Genomic DNA, 20,717 nt, shown 5'->3' on the forward strand with positions numbered 1-20,717 from the left:
CCTAAACGCAGGTCGCAAAACTATGGGCACAGAGATAGCCCAACCTGGATTCACACGAAATGTAACGAATAGCCTGTTTTTGGTAAAATCATGAAAAAAATATATCAAAATAATTGTTTTAATGATTACCTCTGGGTTTTCATTTTCAGGCCTGTCTTTATTTCCCAAGATTTCAACATATTAGCTGAGGATAGTCCAGAGTTTTTTTACAAACACAGACCCTCAGGGCCTGCCCTGTCCTGCGTGAAACAGCTCTGGGCACAGTTCGCTCACCCAGCAGAGAGCACGCAGCAGGGCCCGGTCCCGCACTCCTCAGACACAGGACAGTCCTGGCCCAGGGGGACACGCCAACAGGCAGCCTGAGCTTGGGGGTTGGGGCCTGCTGGGGGAGCAGGGAAGGTGCCAGGCAAGGTGGCATTTGAGCGGCTCTAACAGCACATAAAAACATGAGCATGGGGAAGGGGCTGGAGAGGGAGATGCCAACTTCTCAGCCAACCGAAAGATTCAAGGAGGCTTCATGGTCTATGACACTGAGCTGAAGGCAACGCCTGTCCCCATCCTGCTTTCCACAACACCAGCTGTGCGCCCAGCTGGGCCCAGAATATGGTCCAGGCCCTTCCCGTCAATTCACCATCGCACTCAGAGTCTCAGACCCTGGACCTGAGCAGGCTCCAGGAAGTGGCCCCCTACAATGACCACCCACTGTTTGCACCGGAACCTCCTGCCACTCTACTGTGCATGGGCTTAATTGTGGGTCTGGATCCAGTGGCTCTGGGCTGGCACTCTAACCAGCACCTGGTGAGAGCAATGGCAATGCTGACATGGGCAGACCACCCTGGACTTCACCCCAGCACAACCTCAAAAGAGGCGGCTAATTTCAAAGCAGAATCTTCGCTTCTGGCTCATTCAATTTGCTCTGGCCCTTTCCATCCCATCCTATTTACCCACGTTCCTCCTTCCATCTCTTGGCTTTTATGTGAAGTGCTTACTTGCTACACTCCAATGAGGCCGCTGAAATCAGGTGGCTGGGGTCAGACTCGTGTGAAATGGTGTGCAATCAGAACATGCCCGGGAGCTCGGGCACCCAGCTTCCCTGGCATGAGCGCTTTTTTGTTTTAAGGACTTGCTCAAGTTGACTCAGCGAGTCCAAGGTGGGAAATAACGCTCAGAAATGAGAACTGCAGCCCTCTACGCATGCAGAGCTTCACCGACGCCAGAGACAGTGTCTGTGGGTGACAGCCAGCCTACAAAGCTCAGAATAAAAATAAAACTGACAGCACTGAAACCATCCAGTAGACATCGACAGCACTTAACATCATCTCATGAGCATGTTCCCATGTTTGTCCTCCAAAGATCTCTTTTAATGGCTACTGTTAAGCATTTGAATGAGCAGACCCTAATTTATATAACTCCTCAGCCCCCTGTATTATTATCATATATGTATAAAAATACTATGATGGCCAGGCTCATACATAAATTTCTCTACCTCTACTTGTTAAATATATGTCCTAAGCAAATGACTGAGAATGAAAATAATTTTCAATGTTTCACTTAAAAATATGCATTTCAAATTTTAAACAATAAAATAAAACCTATCTTCAAAAAAGGTATTAAGCTAAAAATCACAATAGAAACCAAGCAGTAGCATGGGGACATGGGGGAACCACATTCCTTACACTGACAATAATTTTTCTCAGCAGCACAGATTCATCCACAGCTTACCCGCTCCCCATAAGCCGCACTGTTTATAACAAAGGATGAGGAAAATAAACTCATTCCTTGAGCTTCTAGTAGGTGCCTGAGGTGCTGTGTGGTGTCATCACACTTTCAAGATGAGGAAAGTGAGATCACACGCAGTCAGAAAGCAGACTATCTGAAACTCAAGCAAGCCCAGACCTCGGGGCTCCACAGGGAAGTTGAGTACACAGCCAAGAACAACCTATATTTCAATAATGGCCCCAGCTCTCGCTGGTGTGGCTCAGTTGGTTGAGTGTTGTTCTGTGCACTGTAAGGTCACTGGTTCAATTCCCAGCCAGGGCAAATACCCAGGCTGCAGATTCAGGATGCATTTGGGAGGCAACCAATGTGTTTCTCTCTGACGGCGATGTCTAAAAAGAATCAGCCCTAGCCCGTTTGGCTCAGTGGATAGAGTGTCGGCCTGCTGATGAAGGGTCCCGGGTTTGATTCCGGTCAAGGGCATGTACCTCAGTTGCAGGTTCCCCAGCCCTGGTCTGGGTGTGTGCAAGAAGCAAACAATTGATGTGTCTCTCTCACATCGATGTTTCTCTCTGTCTCTCCCTCTCCCTTCCACTCTCTCTAAAAATCATTGGAAATATATCCTTGGCTGAGGGTTAACAACATATATATACACATACACATACACACACACACACACACACACACACATATATACTAGAGGCCCGGTGCACGAAATTTGTGCATGGGGGGTCCCCTCAGCCCAGCCTGCACCCTCTCCAATCTGGGACCCCTCAAGGGATGTCCGACTGCCAGTTTAGGATCAGGCCTAAACCGGCAGTCGGACATCCCGCTCACAATCCGGGACCACTGGCTCCTAACTGCTCACCTGCCTGCCTTCCAGATTGCCCCTAACTGCCTCCCTGCCAGCCTGGTCGCCCCACACAGCCTGATGTTCAGTTGTTTGGTCATCCCTCACTAACCGCCCTGCCAGCCTTGTCACCCCAGGCAGCCTGCTGGTCATTACTGTTACTGTGATGGTGTCCCAGACAATTTGCATATTCCTCTATTATTAGATATATCCTAATATATAAAAAGCCAGGGGCCGCCGAAACCGGTTTGGCTCAGTGGATAGAGCGTCGGCCTGCGGACTGAAGGGTCCCAGGTTCGATTCCAGTCAAGGGCATGTACCTTGGTTGCGGGCACATCCCCAGTAGGAGGTGTGCAGGAGGCAGCTGATCGATGTTTCTCTCTCATCGATGTTTCTAGCTCTCTATCCCTCTCCCTTCCTCTCTGTAAAATGTCAGTAAAATATATTTTAAAAAATAAATAAATAAATAAATAAATAAATAAGCCAGGGGCCGTCACAACCTAGACGACCAAACAGCAGGCTGTGTGGGGCGACCAGGCCGGCAGGGGGGGTGAGTGAGGGATGACCAAACGACTGAACAGCAGGCTGCATGGGGCGACCAGGCCAGCAGGGGGGGTAGCTGGGGGCAACCAGGCTAGCAGGGAGAGGGCAGTTGGGGGCAACCAGGCTGGCAGGGGGGGGCAGTTGGGGGCAACCAGGCCAGCATGTGGGGGCAGTTGGCAGTGACTGGGCTGGCAGGGGAGCTGATGGGGGCAAGCAGGCCGGCGGGGGGGCAGTTAGGAGTGCCCAGGCCAGCAGAGGGGAGCAGTTGGGGGCGACCAGGCTGACAGGGAGGGCAATAAGAGGCAACCAGGCCAGCGGGTGTGGGGTAGTTAGGGGTGACCAGGCCAGCAGGGGGGGGGGGGCAGTAAGGGGTGATCAGGCTGGCAGGCAAAGGCGGTTAGGGGTGATCGGGCTGGCGGGGGGGGGGGGGCAGTTAGAGGCAATCAGGCAGGCAGGCAGGTGAGCAGTTAGGAGCCAGCAATCCTGGATTATGAGAGGGATATCTGACTGCCAGTTTAGGCCCGATCCTTGGGATTGGGCCTAAACTGGCAGTCCGACATCCCCCGAGGAATCCCGTATTGGAGAGGGTGCAGACTGGGCTGAGGGGACCACCCCCCCTTCCATGCACAAATTTCGTGCACTGGGCCTCTAGTGTATACTACTTCTCCATCCTATAGTCACCCTCCCTGGAGGTGCTGGGTCTGCTGGCAGGGGTCAGGATGGACTTCGGGGAGCCCCTGCCCATGAGTTAGCCGAATGGTTAACATGGGCTCATTCAGTGGCAAGGATGTCAGTCCCGCAATAAACACCAATGCAACTAATATTCCCAAAGCCCCTTACACCTGGCTCCCGAGCACCTGGAGGGAGCAGGTGGAAGGAAGAAATGTTTACAGGTGCCCAGCTCAACCTGGACTTCTATCCCTGAAATAAAATCCAGTGAGGGCACCCTGGAGAGTACGGGTGGCAGAGGGAACCCAGCTGGGAATTAATCATTTGACACCTTTAACTGCATATCTTATAAAAACAATTTTTGAACCATGTGAAAATATCACCTCAATAACAAATTTATTTTTTAAAGCTTAACAGAGAATTTGGCTCTATAATCCCTCACTCTGGGTAGGATGAAGGCAGCTACCAAAGTTACCTGCGTGTATTCAACACACCTACCAGAACCAGCTTTCTCTCCCCTCTGCTCCTCCTCCTGCACCCCAACTCTGGGAACTGACCCTTCAGCCTCCCTCACCCCCCACATCCACACAGGTACCACACCCTGCCATCTCTCTCCTCGGCCCTCCTCTACTTCCTTAATTCCTGCCAAACCCCATCACCCCCACTCAGCTGTGTCCCAGCCTCCTATCCTCCAGCTCCCCACCTCCTAACCCAGCTCCCCACCTCCAGTCACCTCCTCTGTGCCCTCCCAATGGGACCTTGCCCATGGCCCCTAACTGGAGCCAGCACTCTACCCCATAGAAGCCCCTCAATGCTCCCTGTCCTTGGGCCCCATCAACAGCTCTCCGGACATTCTTGTGGTCCAGCCCTGCCACCCACTCTGGCCTGGTCGCCTCATGGCCAAGGCCCCAGAGCCTCCAAATCACTCCGGGTCAACATAGCCCTTGCCCAGCCTCTGGGTCCTTGTTCACCTGGCACTCCCTGCCTGAAAGACATTCAAACACCTCCCCACCCACACCTGCACCCAGTTTACTCCTTACCAAGAGGCATCAATTTCCCTATGAGGCTTTCTCCACCCTCTGTCCACTCCCCCCTTTAAGTGCTGGCCCCCATGTCCTTGAAGGCCGCTACCACAGCACAGACAAGCCCTCCCAGCCCTCTGGGCATGCCCCTGAGCCGGGGTAGTCATCACCGAGTCTCCAACTCCAGGTGCCCAGCACCCAGTCCACCAGCCCTGGGCCCATGGCCGCTCCCAGTGTCTCTCTTTGTTGGCGTTTCCTTTCCTGCTTGAACATCCACCAGCCAACTCCCTTCCCTGAGTAGTTTGTGCAGAAAGGGGATAAAGGCAGAGACAAAGAACTCCAACTTCTCAAGCAAGCAGCAACTCTGGAGAGACCCTGAGCACGGCCGCTGCCCGCCTGCGCGCTCTGGCAAGTGGAGAAACAGCGGCTGCTCCAAAGGCTGGGTTTCACAGTCTGAATTCTCAAGGAATTTGGAAGGAGGACAGTGAATCTATAATCAGTGCATCTATAATCAGCGACAGAACTTCTCACACTTATGGCTTGCTCATTTGCATTTTAAGATAAAACGGCAACCCCTCACAGGCTAAGAGTCATCTCCTCCCCCTGCGCTTAGAAAGACAGCCTCAAGAGCACACTGGGGCAGGAGATGGGGGTGGGCAGGGCAGTGAGTATTGTGTTCTTTCAGGGTCTCCTTCCACCAAATGCTGGGCTGTTCTAAAAGGGGTGGTGGAGACCAGAGATGAGGAAACCTCAAGGGTTTCCCTGGCAAGCCTTCCCCACAGGTAGGTCAGAGTGGAAAATGCTCCGGGTGACACGCCCTGCGTGGCTGACGCAGGCCTCCTCCCTGCCCTCAGCAGAGCCCCACCTCACTGCCCCCTAGGCCACAGGTGACCCCAATGGCCAAAGAATGTCTCCTCCTTCCAACAAAGGCTCACCAGGGGCAGTGATGGCTGGGCCATGCTGGGCACTGGGCATCTTAGCAACTAGCTGTTTCCGGGACAGGAGTAGCACAAGAGCCTGGAGAGTGGAATCAGCCCTGGCCCAGGCTGTGGGCTTGGACCTGCCTCCCCATCTGTCAGGTGGATGAGGCTCATCACCACTAGCCAGGCTCTCCCTGCTCTCCTCCAGGAAGCCTTCCTGGCTTACCATGCTGGGTCAGGACCCCCCTTTGGGCCTATGCCAGTGATCCCCACCCACCCTGGCCTCTGGCTATCGACTGCAGACTGCAGAGCTGAAGGAATCTCACCTTGACCCATGTGAATCCTGCACCTGCAGCCTGGTACACAGCAGGCACCCAGGAAAGACTGCTGAATGTTGCTGCAAGGAGAGGCCGGCTGCCCAATCCACACCTGCCAGCTGGGAGAGACTCTCATCACAAAGGCTGAGTGAGGCCAACTGTTAACACTTGAAATGGTAGAGTCAGGAGGGCCTGTGCAGCCAGCATCCTCATTACAGTAGTACAGAGGAGGAAACTGAGGCAGAGTACCTACAGACCATCACCTTCAAGACAGGTGCCTGAAACCATCGTCACGACAGGTACCTGTGAGCATCTCCTTTAAGACAGGTGCCTGAAACCATCACCGTCACCACAGGTAGTCAGCCCCTCAGGACACGGGGTGAGGGGTATCTTGTCCCACAGCCCTTGCCCCACTCTCTCCGGTACGCTCGCCTGAGCCCAACACTAGCACAAAGCAGGGCTTCCCCTGCTCCCAGCCTCGGCCTCACCTGGGGCTTCTCACACTACGTGAGCAGAGAATGGTAAGTTTTCCTTATTATCAAGCATCCCTAACAGACCCAGGTTAGGAAGGCAAGTGGCTGGCAGACAAGCCCACTGCAGAGGCCCCGGAGTCCGAGTGGTCCAGCCTGGCCGGGCCTCTGCATGACGGCCTGAGAGCCGGGCACCATCCCTCTCTGCAGCGGTACCTGCCAAAGGGCCTGATTTTTTTTAGAAGTAAATGGGGTAATGTTGGAAAGCAGTGGCCTTCAAACCAAACCCCCAAAATAAATGTTTAAAACTATGTTTCTATTTGCACATTTTCAAGTTGACATCTAAAATTTCTCAGCGTAAGTTTAAATACTTGTAGAGGATGTAATTTCCAACATATTGTAAATATTAACATTTCAAAATAAAACTGTTACTGTTTCTCTTTTAAATGGATCCAATGGAATCTAAATATCATAGCGATTTGAGAGCAAGCACCATCCATCTTAAAATTACAGAATCAGATTCTTAAACACCTGGGAAGTTGGCAATGTTCCCTTTGCCTCCTCCAACTTTCCAATCCACATCCCTCAGATGTTTTCATTCTCTGTGTTTTATGTTTGAAGGTCTTTTGTTGAGTACTAGTGGCCTGGTGCATGAAATTCGTGCACGGAGGGGGGGGTTCCCTCAGCCCTGCCTGCACCCTCTCCAATCGGGGACCCTTTGGGGGATGTCCGACTGATGACTTAGCGCTACCACGAAGTCAGGAGAGGCTCCCACTACTGCCGCTTCGCTCGCCAGCTGTGAGCCTGGCTTCTGGTGCACTGACCACCAGGGGACAGCGCCTGAATTGAGCATCTGCCCCCTGGTGGTCAGTGCACATCATAGCAACCTGTCGTTCTGCCATTCGGTCAATTTGCATATTAGCTTTTTATGATATAGGACTAGAAGCCTGATGCATGAAGATTTGTGCTAGAATGGGCCTTCCTTTCCCTGGCTGCTGCACCGCTTTTCCACTCTGGCCCAGCCCTGGAGCTGCCTCTTTCTGCTCCGGCCCCACCTTCCCATGCTGCCCAGAGGTCCTGAGAGACTGGGGTTGGGGTGAAACGCCTGCGTCCTGCGCCCCCCCCCCCCCCGCCCCCGGTTGCTCGGCGCCCGCCTGTGTATGCAAATTAACGGCCATCTTTGTTGGGTTAATTTGCATATCACTCCTGATTGGCTGGTGGGCGTAGTGGAGGTACGGTCAATTTACATGTTTGTCTATTATTAGGTAAGAAGATTACTACTAGTACATAATTAATAGAACAGAAATATATTACAAATTTGTATTAACAATAAACACAAAAAATTAAAACATTGTTAGAAATACATCTCAAAAGAGATGAATGGAAATTTAACTGCTTCCTGTATACACAGAATGGATAATACCTATTGCTAGAATAAGACTGAGTTTATTAGCAATTCTATCTCCATTTTTCAATTTGTACAGCTATAAGTGCTGAGACCACTCATTCAAATAAATAAGATGAAATGGAAAGAGATTTACCACAGCACATCCTCTGCATTCTTTCAGAATTATATGCTAAGAATTACAGTAATTTATTCTCAAAAATCATTGTTAATGTTCTATCAGCTGACAACTCAATCAAGTCCTCTTTCAGTTTCACTGCAAGCAAAGAAAGGAAGTCCCTCACTTGCCCCAGGATCACAAAGACCAGCCTCGTGACGCACCCTCCTCCCACCCCCCTCCCCCGTCACACACCAGATTCATATCTGATAATGAGGGTGCGGTTCTCCTGTAGATAACCAGCTTCCCGAGGGCCAGGTTCCATACCTCCTGCTTTACCCAAATTAACTGCACTCGGACTAACAACGTTCCCAGGGGACAGGTACCTTTATTATTCCATCTAACAGACAGGCCAACTGAGATGCTGAGCAGTTAGACTACAGGCCTGAGGTCACACAGCCAGAACCATGAACCCAAGTGTCTTGCTCCCCACTCGGCGCTCTGCCTCCGTGGAGATGGGAGGGAGGCTAATGCAAAGGGGTGGCTGGGAAGGACAGTTTACAAGCTCCTTCCCCAGCAGGTCAGCTGCAGGAATGAGCATGAGGGAGCCGAGGAGCTGCAAAATGGACTTCTTAAATGTGCTCCCACCGCCACCCTGGAGAGGTTACACACACATGCTTGTTCAAAGTAAATGCTGTCAATGCCCAGAACCCTAAAGAACCAAGTAAATGTGAAACCCTCACTGTTACTGCTGCCATTTAACAGCAGGAAGAGAATAACTCCCATGACAGGGGCAAACACTGCAGATCTAACCAGCGTTTTAGTCTTCATTCCTGACTACAGGCCCAACATCCTTTATTAAACAGTAGCCAATCCCCAGATAATAAGAGGCCTGTAAGCCTTTAGTAAATGGGCAGACAGCCTATTACCATGTGGGCTTTGGAGACAGACAGACCTGCATTCAACTCTCAGCCCTACCCACTTACCAGCTGAATCCCTCAAGAGAAGTCACAACATCCGAGTCTCGGTTTCCTCATCTCTAGACAGACACGAAAACTCCACCCACATCACTAGGTGGCTGCACAAAACGGGAGAATATCCATCAGGGCACCTGACACAGGAAATGCTGGCACCTCTTCAGTCACGGACACCTAAGTGACTGGCCAGTCATCTCCAGCAGCCACAGCCTGGAGACCTGGCACGCAGAAGCCTGGCTGGTTTTTAAAAACCAGTTATATGGATTCCCTTCCCATTTTTGCAATGAGAGTTTCTCTGTGTCTTGAAATTTCAAGTTCTCCAAACACCCAGGGACGCCAGGAAGAGGTGAACAGAGAAGCGTTGAGGTGGGTTTTATTTTTAGATGCCGGTGTGGAAAGCATCCAGTTTGGCTTCATTCTAGTCGCCAGCCACCACTTTCTCCCCATGGCATCACCAAAGTGAACAGCAGATACATCCAGAAAGATTTCATAACTTTCTGCCTGGTACTTAATTCTAAAATAATGGCTCCAGTCTCCAGTTCCAGCCACAGACTAAGTGGATTAAAGGTTTTACTCTAAATCCTCCTGGGGAAGCCACGTAAATTGAACACACTGACCCCCGGTTGTCCCTCACCCCCTGAGGTTCCAAGGCCTCCCCCTCGAGTGGTGGGGGTGGCATCCCGCTGTGTCCCATCTGGACTCTGCGGGAACAGGAATCAGGTGTTGGGGGACATGCACATTTCTTCCAAGCAGCGTACTTGGTGGGCACATAAAGTCACTTCCTCTAAAAATGGCTCCCAACAGAAACTTCCCAGTGGACCCTGAGGAGAGGGGCTGCAGCTAACCTCAGGGAGGCACTTGGTCCTTCGCATACTAAGCTCCAACTACGGGTCCAGGCCTGGGGGGTCGTACAGCCATCTGCAAAGGAACCAGGTGCTACAAGGTAACCATCGGAAAGGACTAAGAGACAAAAACAAGCCGAAGCATCCTGGAGCAGGAAGGAGCTGAGACACCTAGCCCGGAATGGCAAACTTACAACTGCATCCCCTCTGCCACTGCAGGACCACCCGCCCCCAAAGGCATTGTCAATCAATTCCTCCCTTCAGCCGGTTAGATTTAGAATCCTCCAGGCACCGGCAGTCAATCTATCAGAAATGCCCTGACGGCAAACTTCTTAGGGGCTTAATCACAAGGAACAACAACAGCCTGTAATTATTGGAATCCCAGTGGTCAGCAAACTCATTAGTCAACAGAGCCAAATATCAACAGTACAACGATTGTAACTTCTTTTGAGAGCCAAATTTTTTAAACTTAAACTTCTTCTAATGCCACTTCTTCAAAATAGATTCGCCCAAGGCCGTGGTATTTTGTGGAAGAGCTACACTCAAGGGGCCAAAGAGCCGCATGTGGCTCGCGAGCCGCAGTTTGCCAACCACAGGTCTGCCATTCCTGAATTCTGACTTCCCCCTTCTGATGTACAGAGAAAGTAAGGGCCACAGAAAAGCTCAGAGCAGACAGCACCTCTGCCAGACCAGAGCCTGGAGGAAAATGCTAGAGCCATGATGAGGCTTCCAGGAATTGCCTCCACCCCCAAAACAAACCTCAGCCTCCGGGTGACAAGTTCAACCCACAGGCTGCAGAAAAGGGCGGCAGGAAGGAAGAACTCGCCAAGGCTGCTAGACAGTTCGCCCCACTTCACCAACCACCCTCAGGGCAGGCTGGTACATTTATCTCTGGGCCACAGAGTTAGCTCCAGGCCCAGGGAGAGCTTCTCTCTGTCCATCCTTCCTTCTGCCTCCAGCCAATGCGCACCTAACCCAAGTCCACCCTAGGGTGAGGCAACATGGGGGTCAGCCCCACACTGATTCAGTCCACCCAGGAGCCAGGGGCCCATTGGGAAGGTCAGGTGTGGCCTGACAGCAGAAAAGGGGTGCCAGGGGGAAGGTACACACACTGACTTGGGGAGTGTGGGGACAGGAGTGGTCTTAGAGATGACACCACTCACAGCAAGGACTGATATAGGAGAGGGCTCACCCCCAGGACCAAACAACCCAGGCAAGAGCAGGGGGCTCGTGCTCCCTCAGCAGAGCCTGAGGACAGGCACAAACTGTGGGGGCATCAGGACCACGGACATCTGGCTGGGTGGCTATGCCCCCCTCACCCTGCCTACCCTTTCCCCCAAGAGCCTCATCTCTTCCCCAGCCAGCTCCGTCCACGGACAAAGCCACAGCAACTCCATAAACCTGACAGGCCAGCAGCCCCAACCCAAGCCCTGCTCAGGAGGGAATCACAGAGGTTGGTGGGGAGAAGTTCAAGGCCTGATGCACGTGAAGAGGTGAGAGGCAGGCGACCAGACCCCAGGAGGGAAGAAGGTGAGTGCTGAAAGGTGGGGGAGGCAGGGCCTGTACTCACCTGCACCACTTCTATCCCTCGCTTCCTGTGGAGGAAAACAAAGAAAAGAAAGGTTACTGGGCAGGCAGGAAGTGTCCTTCCAGAATGTTCTCTACAGCCAGCTGAAGGCAGGGGAGGAGAGCCGGCGGCTGCACCTCTCAGGCCATGCTCCCCAGAATGGCCTCACCTTCAAGGGGAAGGCCTATGAACTTCCAGGCGATCCTCAAAGCCACCTTCTGGCAGAAGGAGAGGGTGGTTCCCCAGAAGGACTTGGCCAGAGTCCTACAGAGACCCCAGTTTTCCTCACAGCCAGCATCTCCCCTTCAACCCCTGGCCAGGCCTTTGTCAGGGCAGCTCCAAGCCTGCACTGCCCAAGGCCCCTCCCACCCCCATATTCACTCCCCTATTCACCCCCAATGCTGGTCACACACCTTGGCCTGGTTCCCAGGTCTGGCCCAGCCTGTCCCACTCCAGCCCATCCACTCTCCCTCATGCAGGAGCCCCAAAACCTTCAGTCCTTCCGGCTGCTTGTCCACTCCCAGCCATCTCTGGCCCCCAATGACACGCTGCCCACCCTCTGACCCTGGTTCAACCATCTCAGCCTCACCGATTTCCCCCGGGGTTGGGCCTCATCTCCGTCTCTCTCTCCCACAATCCCAGGGCCTCTGATCTCCAATACCAGTGCCCTGACTCACCTGCCCCATTACAGAGCCTGGGGTGGGGGTCTCCCCAGAGCAACAAAGGCTCTCTGACGATTCACTCACCTTGGCCTTCCCCGCCCCACATTCTTACTGCAAGCAGGACTACAAGGGCTGGGTCGCATCTCCAAGCCTTGGTCTTTACCTTCCACCTCAGCCTTTAGGATTGGGTTCGCACAAAAATGCCCCCAGGAAGCCAGCCCTGACCCACCTTCACCCCTACCCCGGCCTCTGTCACTGGGGGGAGTGCTGGAGAAGCACAGGAGTCAGTATATACTGTAGATGGCATGCCAACTGCCATGCCCATGCGCATTTTCCCGGAAAAAAAGTCTAGGGCTCCTGTAGATACTCAGGGCTGGAACCAGGAAAGGTCAGGTATCGAGTTTCCTGGCCCACATCCCTTCCTCAGAGCAGGGACCATGGCAGATTCAGTGACTGTGTGCCCAGGCCTCGCCATGGTGCCCGCCTAGCATATAGATGCTCCGTAACCTAAGTATGTAAACCTCAGCTCAGTTCCTGTGCCCAGCCTGGCCGGGCCTGGCACTCAGGGGGCACAACAAATGCAATAGCCATAGCTCAGGCCCTGAGGGGCTCACAGCCTGAGGGAGGAGCCAGCCCCACCTCCCTTGGGAACAGGCCCTGTCACCTCACATGGCACAGCTGAGGGGACACCTACCAATCTTACATTTGTTGGCTCGCTCATGCAACAAGTGGGCCCCGGAGCCTTCTGAGAGCCCGGCCAGGAGCGGAACCTCACAAGGAAGCCACTACGCGAGACAGCAAGATTGAACAGAGATGGCTCACCAGTCACACTGCGTGCGGACGGTGCCCGGCCGCCTGCCCCTCGACCCCAACACCTCCACAGGACCCCCAGCCCAAGCCCAATTTGAAAACCATGGGGTTGCTCCAGGGGTCCACACTGTCACACAGCTTCTTTGCAGTTCTGGAAGGAATGGTGGCCAATACCCATTCCCCATCCATTCCACGAGGGGACAGACTGGACACAACAGCACAGCCCGGGGCCACTGGAGCTCGCGGCAGGGGGACAGCCAGCGCACGACAGGAAAGACAGGGATGCTGAGGAGCCAGAGGGCATGTGGACGTGACCCACACCAGGTGCAGGGCCTCCCTGGGTGCCGGCCAGGGCCTGAGTCTTTCCCTCTGAGTTAATCTTTGCGGCATCCAGATTATCCGCGTGTGCAGCCTAGTCATTTCCACTGTGCATGTGACATCTTCCCAGACAGTGCTCCCTCCCCGGGACCCACAAACAAACAGGTCTCTGACTCTGAAAACAGATGGAACCCGAAACATAAAAGAAACAAAGTAATGCCGAGAACGGACAGGCTGAAACCCTGAAGTGGGGTTGCTGTCCCAGGAGTGAGAGCACAGTTCCTGGGTAGCTCAGGGCTCCAAGAACAGGAGAAACTGCAACCCTGGCAGAAAAGAGGGGGCTTAGTTCCCGACAGTCCAGGCCCTACCACGTGCACCATACCCCCTAGACAGTGTGGAAGCTGAGGCACCCCAGTGCCCACCGCACAGATGCCCCCCCCCCCCAGCACCAAAGGAGGGGCAGTGATGGCCCATTACTCGGATGAGTAAGCTGAGAGAGGCCTGAGCTGGGCAAGCCTGGTCTGCACACTCCAGGACCACGGTGTCACCGGGGACAAGGAGGGGCAGGTGAAAGACGCGCACGGCGGCAGCAGCTCAGGAAAACCTGCTGGGCTCCCTTCCTCGTCAGGAACTCCTGCAGGACGGAGGTACCCACAACCTTCATTCCCAAGCAGCAGGCTCCTGAAACCAGCCATGACCAGAAAGTCCAGAAGCTGAATCCTAACACCAAAGGCGAAGGGGCGAGGGAGGGAGGGAGGGAGGTAGGAGGGGGGAGAGAAGGAAAGAAACCAGAGAGCTGGTCGTCAAGTGATTAGCTGCTCCTCATGGAAACCCCACCTCCAGGATCCCACCCACAGACATGCAAACATGCCAAGTGTTCCAGGCTGTGGCTGTCAACTGCCACGCATGCTGTCTATGAGAGCAAAGGACGGCAGTGACCTCTCCCCCACCCCCAAAGAAGGGGCACACACATCAGGGAATACTAGGCGGCAGTTAAAAAAGAATGAGGGCCCTAGCCGGTTTGGCTCAGTGGCAAGAGCGCTGGCCCGCAGACTGAAGGGTCCTGGGTTCCATTCCCAGTCAAGGGCATGTACCTTGGTCGGGGTGCGTGAGGGAGGCAACCAATCAGTGTGTCTCTCTCACATGGATGTTTCTCTCTCAGTCTCTCCCCCTCCCTTCCCTCTGAAAAGAATGAGGAAGTGCTCCAGGCACACAGAGGGCATTCGCGCTCTCTAAGACACGGCTACGTGACATGAAGGTGTAAAACCCCATGCGCAGCAGACGCAGACATTATCTGGGTTAAGCACAACAACCAGTACGCAGAACGAATCCGAAAGCCCTACAAGAAAATGGTCACAGGGTGGCCTCTTGTCAGAGGGCAAGTGTGGCTGGGGGGGGAGGGGACTTCCTTTTCACTGTGCATGCCCCTGCATCGCTTGCATTTTGTGCCAGGTGCCTCTAATATAATCTCAAAAACTAGAGGAGTACCTTTTTTAAAACTATCTTTTAAACGATAGGTAACACTAGCTACCAGCATTCCCAGTGCCTGGCATGAAGCAGATGCCTGATAAGGACATGAGTCAATCGACCGACTGAAGTGAGAGAGCTCAGGATTCACTAGGAGAGCTTCCAAATTCTCAAAGAGCAGCTGCAGCCACACCCACTCCAGGGCCATGGACTGCCACGCGTGGGAACATTCGATTTGGATTCTAAGCCCATTTAAAGACTCGGAACCTGGAAAACGGACCGGAGTTTGTCAAGCACCCAGGTGTCGCTGGGGAGCGGCTGCTTATCCACCGGAAGCAACTCCTCGTGCTGCTGGTAGCAGGACCAAATTTGCCCAAGAAAAGGGGGAGGGGAGCAGGTTTCATTCCAGGGCAGCCCGGCCAGATCTTGGGACAGGGAGAAAGGACAAAAGAACCATAAAGAGCTGAGATGCTCACACTCTGGGCACAGGTGCAGGCCACGGGCAGCCACAGAGAGGACAGGAAAGTGCATCTCACGGAACCTGGGCACATTTCCATCTTTGCAACCATGGTGGTGCCAGGAGGTGGTGAGACTCCCAGGACTCAGCTGACCAGACAGTTCAGGAACTGTCTATCGAAATGGAAGGGGTGGGGTACGTCCCCAAAGGAGAGCATGAAACCAGACCCAACTGTACCTTGTGCCTCCGTCTCCTCGTCTGTCAAATGAGGAGAATCCTGGAACTCAGCCCAAGGGGCTACTCTGCCCTGCCTTCCTGCCTTCCAGCCTTCCAGAACTGCCCTCCTCAGTCCTGCATGGTTCCGAAGGGCAAACTACTGAGGGGCAGCCACGCCCCCCTCCAGGGGTCGGTACGTGGCCTGGCACCTCACACAGTTGTAGGATGGGTGTGCAGCCTGAGCCAGGCCATCCCTGACTCCTCCCAGGATGGGTCCTGGGGACTTCCAGCAGCCAAGGGCACAGCCACTGCTGCCACTGTGTGCTCGGACTCTCGAGGTCACGCCAGGAGTAAAGGCCGGCATCCTCTGCCCGAGGTCAAGGCCCTGACCCAGACGGCCTGGAGCCTGTCTTCTCGGGGCTTCCAGCTGCGGGGTTTGCTGAGACCAGTTTACACTGGGTTTCTGTCACCGGCCACCCCCTGCTTACTACAGCAGATCCTCAGTAAGCGACAGTGGCCACCAGGTCCTGGAGTTGACAGAAGTTACCCTGCGTGACCTGCCGGGAGGGAGAGGGGATGCAAAGGAGCCTGACAAAGACGGCCCAAGGCAGGAGGAAGAGAAAAGAGCTCCCCAGAAGCCCAGGAGGCAGGGCCATCAAGAAGGAGAAGCATCCACACCACAAGGCCATGTCAGGCCCTAGGCACAGGCCGTGGATATGACATCAGGAAGGTTATCACTAGACACCTTGGGACTACGACCCCCATCGAGCAGCGGACCTGCAAGGCCCTGTGAAAACCAGCAGTAGGCTCAGGACATGTTACTGAGCCACCCTGGGTCTCAGCTTTCACATCTGTTAAATGGGTACAACCTTTTGGTCCAATAGGACTTTTCTGGGCAGGTATGAGACCTGAGGCTACAAGCAAGTGAAGCCTGTGAAATGGTGCATCAGCAGGGGAGAGAGATGCAGGCTGAGACACAGAGGTCCCCTCTGACCAACGAGGAGAGACAGTCCAGTAACAGCTGGAAGAATTCTAGGAGCTCAAAGAACCATGAAGACAAGAGGAGAAACAGTCCAGAGATGGAAGACGCTGACGACGCCTTGCCACGCTAGCAGTCAGAAGCTGTGCGACACAGCACTTGCCTAGGACCAAACCAGAGAGGGTTGGACCTGCATTGCCACCATGTGCCCACCATCCAGATATCATTGCTGACATGTACACATAAGGAACTGTTTGACATTGAAACGGGGAATCAGAACTGTTGGACATTGAAATTGGGACTCAAACATTTTTTGTTATTATATGTCTATTTCTAGTCTGCAGAGGCAAGATTTTTTAAAGGAAAGAAAAGGGGGAAAAATAGATACAGAAGCAAAGAAGCATTGAACAGACTGTCAAACTACAGTGGGAAGGCAGAGGAGGTTTTGGGGGGGAGGGGGCTGTAAGAGATCAACCGAAGGACTTGTACGCATGCATATAAGCATAACCAATGGATAAAAGACACTGGGGGGGTGGGGCAGGTAAAGGCTTGTACTGTGGGGAAGGGGAGGGTGGGGGGAGGTCAATGGGGGAAAAAAAGAGACATATGTACTACTATTTCTAATACTTCAAACAATTTTAAAAAATGTAAAAAATAAATAAATAAATAAATAAATAATAAAAAGAAAAAAAAAACAAAGAGGGCAGAGCAGTGACCAACGAGTGAAGCTTGAAAAAACGGGGCCCCTCATCAAGAACCGCTTTCCCGCAATGGGCAAGGTCACAGCCACTTGCAAGCCGCCCCTGAAGAGAGGGCCCACAGGATCAGCCAGCTGTGAAGGGAGACCAGGTCTCCAAGGAACAATGTCACAGGAGAGGGAATCGACCCAGAAACGCAGGCTCCCCCTAACAACAGGCAAGGACAAAGCAGCTGCACCTGCACGGAGCTAACACCCACTTAGAGACGAAGTGTGTAATTATGCCCGTGCTAAGCCAGGCACACTCTCATCAAAGCTGTTCAGAGCACACTTTGGTAATCACCAGATTTCAGAAGCCCCAATACAAAGTCCCTTTATACCCACAAGGCCTGCAGGCAACCTCCTCCCGCTCTCCCTGCCCTGCCAAGGACCCGGGGTTCCCTGAACAGGTGGCTGGGCCGCCTCTCACCCGTGCATGCAGAGGACATGCTGTTCCCTCTGCCTCAGAAGCCACCCCAGCACCAACACCTAGCCCACCCTCCTTGGCTCCCCCACTTCACAGCCCCCCCAGGCCTCTGCACCCCAGCACCGAGCACAGATGCGGAGGCGGCCTAGCTAAAAGCTCCGTGGCAGACGTTAGTGGTGGCCACCAGCTCTGGCAGCTCTCCTCCTCTAGGAATTCCGCGGTGCAGCCCCACCCCCAGGTTAGGCAGAGCTATGTGCCTTGCTTTGGCCAATATCACATCCAAGTAGAAGCATTCAACTGCCAGTGCCCAGCTCCCTGGCCAGTCCTCCTGGGCCTCAGCGACTGTGGGAGCACGAGGACACCGACAACTCCCAAAGCCAGTCCAAACCCATTCCTGGAAAGAAACCGGGCTGGTGGCAATGAAGCCAGGCCGGGAACCAGAGAGAAACTATTCGGCTAGCAGTGGTTCTCAACCAGGGCAATTCTGCCCCCAGGGGACATTTAGTAACCTGAAGACATTTCTTTGTCATAACTAGGCAAAGTTCCACTGGCATCCAGAAAGTAAAGGCCCTACAATGCACAGGACAGCCCCTTAAAGAACTATCCGGCCTGAACTGTCCACGTTGCTGAGGTTAAGAATGTGGGATGCAGGAGACCAGCACTGAGCCACCACAGGGCGTGCACCGGCCCTGGAGAGTCACACAGCTCCAGAGTAAACACTGAATAGGCTATAAACCTTTGTTGCAAACCTCCCAGGGTTGCTTGTTATTGCAGCCTAACCTGGCCTATCCTGACTGAGGAAACAAGGCTTGTGCCCCCTGTCTGCATCCCAAATTCTTACAGTACCTGGCATGTGGCATTTGGAAGTATAGCATACAAGGTATCGGGGGTGGGGGTGAGGGTGCGGGGAAATAGTGTCCGTCCCTCCTCTCATCATAGCCTCCCAGGACGAACCTTGTTCTCTAAAAACACCCAGGCCAGACACAACGGAGTGCATTTGCACCAGCTGCTCCCTCTGCTAGAAGCTGTTCCCTCTGCTAGAATTCCTTTCCTCCCTGGCAAACTCCTGCTCACCCATCAAAAACAGCTCAAACGCCATCCTCACAGAGGCGCCGTTGCCTGGCCCTTCCCAGGGCAGCAATGATGGCTCTTTAGGCATTCAGCCCTCTGACACTTAAGACTGCTATATGCTTGGCTTCCGATGGTGAGCCCCTGAGGCCAGAGACTCCTTGGGCCTGCCTTCCCACTCCCTCGCCTGTTAATAGTTGAGGGGTTGGTGAAATATTTGAATAAGGTGTTTCAGAGTTTAAGTTTCTTGAGATTGTCGGTGAGGGTAACTTCACCTTTGGTTTGGTGTGACAGCAACCCTGGTGCTGTGCAGAGGGGCCCAGGAAACCCCAAATGGTCTTTATTAAGCACCCTGTGCCCACGGCAGACCCCGCCCCTGGCTGGTGCTCTCAAGTACTTGCTGAATGAGCATCCCAGCCTCCCAGTGCCAGGGCTCCAGTCCAGAGCCATCCCTGCCTGTTTGCTTCCTGGGCAGCCTGGTTCACTTGCTGATAGTTTCATAATTTGGATTTTCCTCCTATTAATAGTTCCAGAAACTGAAATGCCCCAATATAAAGGCAACATGTGAAGAGAATTGTAAAGCCAGCACAAACATTTGAATTGTTTGGACAGCTCCAGGAAAGAACCAGATAAACTGGAAGCTGCCATATGTCTCTCTCTCTCTCTCTCTCTTTTTTTTTTTTTTTTGAGCAGGGTGGGTGGCACCCTTCCCCTGATTGGGGTCTAAAAACCTTCCCTTACACTAGGTGCCCCACCTGGAGGAGGCAGGGGAGGGCAGGCCACAGGGCACCCAAGTGCACCGAGGTGTGAGTCCGTGTTCCTGCAGAGCCGAATCAAGCGCTTGATTGGGAAGCGGGAAAGCGGGAAGCGACTTCTCTTCAGGAACCCAGGGTGTGGGTGGAAGGCAGAGGCAGTGACTCACCTTCCCGGGAAAGCAGAAGCTCCAGGGCGGAGAGGCCTTTGCTGCTGAGGCACCTTTAAACACACCTCAACGTTCACGATGGGGAAACTGAGGCAGGGGTGGGCTAGAGATTACTCAAGGATGTGTTCTGCTGCATCCAAAGTGTCACCCTTTCAGACTAGAAATCACCCCAAATTTTTTATCTGAAAACTAATGTTGAAATTCCCTTAATGGTGCTGGACACACCCCTACCTTTTAATATAAATATTATCTACTTGGATATCTTTTTAAGATTTTTACTACCCCCTTGCAAGTGCTGTAATTTTTCTTTCTCCTAAATAGATATGGGCCCCAAATTGCAGGGGGAGGTTATAAGAGCAGGAGAGGCTGCAGGAAGAGCTGGTTCCAGACTCCCACCACCACTACCTCCAGCTGTTAGCCTCCTGCCTCAGGGCTAATGACTCAGAGGCTCAAAATCTTCGCAGCAGTTGCTCATTCCCAAGAATGCTAAGTCATTTATCATCAGTCTAAAAAGCAAGGTAAGCTACAGAGGAAGAGAGATGACAGGCATTCCTGTGCGGACACTTCCCTCCTTGGCACCCGGGGAGGAGGGAGAAGCCTGCCCAAGGCCTGAATCGTTTCTTCTGCACCTATCCTCAAGGTACCACAAGCTCTTAAAGTAACTGCTCAGGCCCAGCTGGCATGGCTCAGTGATTGAGCATTGACCTATGAGCTAGGAGGTCACAGTTCGATTCTGGTCAGGGCACATGACCCAGTTGCGGACTTGATCCCTAGTGGAGGATGTGCAGGAGGCAGCTGATCAATGATTCTCTCTCATCATTGATGTTTCTATCTCTCTCCTTCTCCCTTCCTCTCGGAATGAATAAAAATATATTTTTAAAAATAAAAAAGTAAGTGCTCAGGTATGTGTCCCAGCCTGTGTTTTGGGTGGCTGACACTTCTGAAGGCTGTGCTCCCCAGTCGATTGAACATCCCCACCCACCGTTCCTGCGAACACTCCCAGAGGGTGGAGGGTGCAGAGTTCCTTGAGCCCTGCCATTGTGGGGGAGGAGGAGTCTCTATCCTGTGCTGGGTCTCCAACCACACAAGCCCTGAGTTCCCTTCTGATTGTCATCAGATGTTTGCTGGGCTTTTCTGTCCAGGCCTGGGCTGGCCCAGGAGCAGACAGACCTCTAAGCCATAAGCCATTAGCCCTGCACAGAGAAGCAGGTGGCCAAGGAAAGCAAGTCAGCAAACTGATATGTGAACCACAGGCCCCTG

At 53.3% G+C, this 20,717-nt stretch overlaps 1 protein-coding gene across 2 annotated transcripts in view; it reads right to left on the reverse strand.

Annotated features, from left to right (window-relative positions):
- The window catches only part of ITPK1 (inositol-tetrakisphosphate 1-kinase), a 138,386-nt gene that overhangs the window by 92,097 nt on the left and 25,572 nt on the right, over positions 1–20,717 (reverse strand). The window contains exon 3 of one of the 2 annotated variants that reach the window (XM_080657045.1): positions 11,399–11,423. The exons of the other annotated variant lie outside the window; for it this stretch is intronic. Coding sequence (XP_080513171.1) covers positions 11,399–11,423 — 25 coding nt within the window. The remainder of the gene's footprint in view (positions 1–11,398; positions 11,424–20,717) is intronic. 2 annotated transcript variants of the gene reach the window in all.

This window comes from Plecotus auritus (genome assembly GCF_963455305.1).
Source record: "Plecotus auritus genome assembly, chromosome: 1".
Taxonomy (NCBI): Eukaryota; Metazoa; Chordata; class Mammalia; order Chiroptera; family Vespertilionidae; genus Plecotus; species Plecotus auritus.